The 5,284-nt window shown below is 48.6% G+C and overlaps 1 protein-coding gene across 1 annotated transcript; it reads left to right on the top strand.

The window, feature by feature from the left end:
- Positions 1-1,517: 1,517 nt before the first annotated feature.
- On the top strand, positions 1,518-4,400 carry GPHB5 (glycoprotein hormone subunit beta 5; the record flags this gene model as incomplete). Its single annotated transcript, XM_081999937.1, has 2 exons — positions 1,518-1,721; positions 4,212-4,400. The coding sequence occupies 2 exons, from the start codon at positions 1,518-1,520 to the stop codon at positions 4,398-4,400; spliced, it is 393 nt and encodes a 130-aa protein (XP_081856063.1).
- Between the last annotated feature and the right edge of the window lie 884 nt (positions 4,401-5,284).

Below are 5,284 nucleotides of genomic sequence, written 5' to 3'. Positions count from 1 at the left end.
CGGTAGGAGCTGCTAGGGAGATCTACTGAGCACAAAGCTGACAAAGATTGCCGTGCAGGTCTCCCACTGCTCGTTCTGACATCCTGAAACACCATCTGCAATTTAAAACTGCAGAAGGACATCTGGCTCCAACAAGTTAGGTGAGTGTGCTTCTGTGTTTGCTCTGTGTCATGGCTCCAGCTCATGAATAAAGCAGCAAGTTTTGCTAAAGTGGCAAAGAATGAATTTTCAATTTGTTCTGAAGTTTGTCTCTTTTGCTCCCAAATGCCTGCTTTTAAAAATAAGGAACTTTAGCTTTTGTTTTTTGCTCTGTTGAAGCTTATATATAAACATACTCTCCTTCAATCACATGTAAGACTATAGTGTTTGCATGGCCACATATATAAAGGGTTCACTGTAGCAAACTTCATGTGCTGATCTAAAACTCTGATTTAGCAAATTTAAAGCGTTTGTTTTAACAGAAGCCTAGAGACTCAAACATCAAGTCAGGCAAAAGGCAGGCCAAGGTCATGTAAATGTTGTCCAGCTGAGGACACAGCCCAGTGCATGGAAGTCTGTGTGCCCTATGCAGTAGCTGGCTTTCTCAAAGTTAAATGTCAAGTTGGGGGTTGTTAGGTGAACATTTTTAAATGCAATGCAAGTACGTGAGGTATAAAATGGATCTTGTGGCTTAGAGCTACTTTCCAGCTCTCTCTTGTTTGACAGAGAAGGTTTTCCAGAGAGGCTGGTTACTTCACTGATGGTTTGAGATAGAAAGGCAGCAAGTATCAGAAGGACTTGGCCAATGATGGCTGCTTGGAAGGTATGAGGAGTTCAAGCCTTCTCTGGTCACCTTGGCCATGACCCCTCCATCTAACCAACTCTTGCTCACTGGCTTAGCAGCCTTGGCTGGGTGTGAGCTGGCTGGTAAGGCAGTGTGTGCAGGGGGGACAACCAACAGTTGCATTTGCCTCTCTGGTTGCCAGCCCTGGGAGTGGACTAGCACAGGTCCAGCGCTCAGGGTATTGGTAATGGCAACTCCAGTAACACTTTTGGGAGGTGCTGATCTCTCTCCAGAGATTAGAACACATATTCAGGGATGCTTGGCTCCTAAAAGGTGAGTGGGATAAAACCAGGATTAAGTGCTCTCGTCAAAATGCTGGTCTTACCTGCAGACCTAACCCTGGAAGTGTTCAAGGCCAGCTTGGATGGGTCTTTGAGCAGCCTGGTCTAGTGGAAGGTGTCCCTGCCCATGGCTTTATCTCTTCCAGGCAAAACCCACTGCTCTGCAGGGAAAGTCTGCATGCCGCTGCTTTCTGTTAGACCATTTCACTAAGACTTTCCCCTTCTGGCAGTAGGTCACCCCTCATTCGTACATCTGCCTGTCTTTTCTTGGGCTGAATGAGGATGGGGAACAGTGTGTCTGAGGGGAGGAAGGGGCATCCCAGCTCTGGAGCTGAGACTGTGCACTTGCACTTCTTCCCTCCAGGACTGCGCTGGCTCTCCCAACCCTCTGCTTCTCTCCCTTCTGCCTCAGCATGAAGCTCCACTGTGTGATCCTGGGCGCTCTGCTTCTCCTGCTGCTGGCCGGCTGTGGTGGCGCGCTCAAGACTTCCGCCATCAACCTGCGCACCTTCATCGGTTGTGCTGTGCGTGAGTTCACCTTCCTGGCCAAGAAACCCGGCTGCAAGGGGCTGCGGGTGACAACGGACGCGTGCTGGGGACGCTGCGAGACCTGGGAGGTAAGGCTGGGGCTGAGGGTGGCTGTCTGGCATCGACGTCCCTGGGTGGTGCTTTGCGCCCCTAACGAAAGCCCTCAGAAAAACCCCACCAAACACCACACAGCTTGCAGCTACCTACGAAACAAGCAAGGGCCGCGTCCCGCTCCGCGACCGCCTCGTCACCACGTCGGCAGCAGAGCACTCTGGTGTGAGTTGCTTCCTCCCTCCTTCCTCTGCCTCCAAGGGGGATGCACATCATGTGATAATATTAATGAAGCACTTATGTAATACTGTTACTGTGCCATTTGAAAGCCTCTTACATCTTAACCACTTAAGGAGAGGAGGCCTTCATTATTTTACCGGAAAAAATTCCTTTGACATTAAGATGGAGCTCCCAATTGATGGGTAATATATTTTGACCCAAAAAGCAAATCTCAAAGATAATGTCTGTTTCTAATTTTGTCCTGTTTTAAGTCACAGCCCTGTATAAAAATGAAGTAGTTATGATTTGGAGGGGTACAGGAGGAGAAAGAAAGAGCCTAAGTACATCTATGCACACTTCAGAGACAAGTTTCTGACTGTCTTTGCCTTTCTGCCACTGGAAGGCTCGAGGGGCCAGACCCAGCTTAATTTGTTCAGCGAAGCTCTGAGCAACTCTAGAGAGGTTTTGTCGACATAAAGACAAAAGCTCTGTATAAGTGAGCAGAGGAGGAGCCAGGGCTTGTGTGACAGCTCTGACTGCCCTCTTTCACTGCTTGGTGGGACGAGGGGAAAGGCCACCGGTGGCCAGATTTCCCCTGTAGGATAACGTTCCTTTTGAGGGACTTCTTGTCACTTGGTTCTCCCTACTCCCAAGCTCCTCTGGCAGCACAGACCTTGCAGATTTTCTTACCATACAGCAATACCACTAGGATAGAGTTAAGCTGAATGCATCTGGTTGTAGGTTCAACAGCTTCTAGAAAGCACCATGATGCGCTTGGATGGAGGGGTTGGTAAGAGGAAGGGTGTCTGGATATATTCTTGCTGAAATGTTACATCTGTTCTTTTCCATGCCACCATTCTTGGTTCCCAGGGCAGGCTCTTTACACAGCACAGAGAGAAAGAAAGAACAAAATTAAAATGTCTCCTGGCTGTGTTACCTTATACTGTGTCGTGGTTTAACCCCAGCTGGCAACTAAGCCCCACACAGCTGCTCACTCACTCCCCCCATGGCAGGTTGGGGGAGAGAATCGGAAGGGTAAAAGTGAGAAAACTCATGGGTTAAGATAAAGACAGTTTAACAGGTAAAGCAAAAGCCACACACGCAAGCAAAGCAAAACAAGGAATTCATTCACCACTCCCCATGGGCAGGCAGGGGTTCAGCCATCCCCAGGAAAGCAGGGCTGCATCATGGGTAACGGTTACTTGGGAAGACAAACGCCGTAGCTCTGAATGCCCCCCTTTCCCTTCTTCTTTCCTCAGCTTTATATGCTGAGCATGACGTCATACGGTATGGAATATCCATTTAGTCAGCTGTCCTGGCTGTGTCCCCTCCCAGCTTCCTGTGCACCCCAGTCTGCTCGCTGATGAGGTGGTGTGAGAAGCCTAAAAGGCCTCAACTCTGTGTAAGCACTGCTCAGCAGTAACTAAAACGTCCCCATATTATCAGCAGTTTCCAGCACAAATCCAAAACACAGCCCCATACTAGCTACTATGAAGAAAATTAACTCTACCCCAGCCAAAACCAGCACGTGCTGTTTCCCATCCCTCTCCACAAGGGAAAGGATGACAGTGGACTCCCATTCCTGCTTGCACTGCCCCTTCTTGGAGTCTTTGGGAACTGGGTGCCCTGTCAAGGGAAAACTCTTTTCAGCAAAAGCAATGCCACTGTGATACCACGTGGGAGTGTGGGTTTCAGGGCCTTCAGGCTCCCATCATCTCCTGATGGCTGAGGTCTCTGGCCAAGCTGGTTTCCTTGTGAGGAACTGCAGACTTCTATGCTGGCTGCGGTGCAGAGTGCATCACCCACGCTATACATCCGTTGGGCTTTGTGGGACGTGCAACCTGGCTGGGATGCCTGGCCTGGTGAAAAAAACCTATCTGTTTGGCACCTGGATGCACCTCTGCTCTTAGGCAGCTCGTGCACATGGAAGGGTTTCCAGCAGAATGCGTTTTCTTTGATGGAAAATCAATCCTTTTGGAAGAAAGCAGCTGCTTTTGGAAAACGTGCATTTGGTCGAAACACTAGTAATCTGCTGAAAACCAGCTTTTTGGATAGGCTTTTGTCTTCCTTCAAGCAGCTTTAATTGGAGCTTTATGCATTAAACAAACAGAAACATGCACGTACACCCACTCCCCTCCATGGCAGGGCTCCAAGAGGCAGGTGTTGAAGGATGTAACCTAAAAATTATTTCCATGGCCCCTCCACCTGATCCAGTGGCTCTCCTATTTACACTAAATCCCCTTGAGGAAACCGGGACTCCAGATGTTTGTCTTGCTTCTTGCCTGAGGCCAACCACTTCTCCTCCACAGAAACCGGTGCTGGAGCCGCCTTACATCGAGTCTTACCACCGTGTTTGCACCTACAATGAGACCAAGATGATGACGGTGAAGCTGCCCAAGTGTGCCCCTGGTGTGGATCCCTTCTACACCTACCCGGTGGCCATCCGCTGCGACTGTGACATCTGCTCCACTGCCACGACCGAATGCGAGACTGCCTGAGCTCTCCTTTCTCAGGTCAGGTGATGAAGGACCAAATTCTTCCCCGGCTTCATACCCTGGTACCTCCAACATTACAGAGGGTGTAAGTCAGTCCAGAATTTGATCTCACCCTAATCATTGACTTGCTGGGCAGATGAGGCTTAATCCCCTCTCCTCATACTGCTCAAAGCATTATTGCTGTAGAAATGTAGTACACAGCCTTACAATAGCAAATCCTGTGGTAAAAAACAAATGATGCAGTTTCCCTTCCTTACAGGCTTTTTACACTGTGTGACCGTTCTTCATGCACGAAGCGCACGTGGACTAAACAGTCACTGGGGTGTGGAAACAGACCACAAAGGCATTACTGCCTCTCTAACAGCCCTTCACTCATGTCAGGTTTTAGCTCCTTCCCAGTAACGTAAACGCAATTACCCAACATTTCCTCCACCTCGCCCCCACCATTAGTTCCTCTTACCCTGAGGTCTGTCGGGAATAAGAGTCTAAGAAAAGGCCCAGAGGCCGATGAAATGGAAATGGGTATCCACATTGCTACCTTGAAATTAGGGTGAATGCATACTCAGCCCTGACTCAGCAAAGTACTTAAGCTCATGATTAAGTGTTTTGCTTAATATCAGTGGACTTTTACAGTTCAGCACAAATAAGTGATTTGCTTAATTGGAGATATTCTGTTGAAAAGAATCTTGCCTCACAAGAGACAATTCCTTGAAAACAAGAGAGAAACACATTAAATCTGTAAAAAACCAAAAGTGCATATCTTCCCATCTGCTTTTGTCCAGTGATAGGAGAGGAACTGACTTCACGCAGAAGCAGCGAGACTCTGTGGAGCCCAAAGAGTCTCTCCTGACAATTTCCAGAGTCAGAGGGACCAAGTCAAAATGTGA

The sequence above is a fragment of the Phaethon aethereus genome (genome assembly GCF_964289735.1).
Source record: "Phaethon aethereus genome assembly, chromosome: 5".
Taxonomy (NCBI): Eukaryota; Metazoa; Chordata; class Aves; order Phaethontiformes; family Phaethontidae; genus Phaethon; species Phaethon aethereus.
This window is presented reverse-complemented; position numbering and strand designations above follow the sequence as displayed.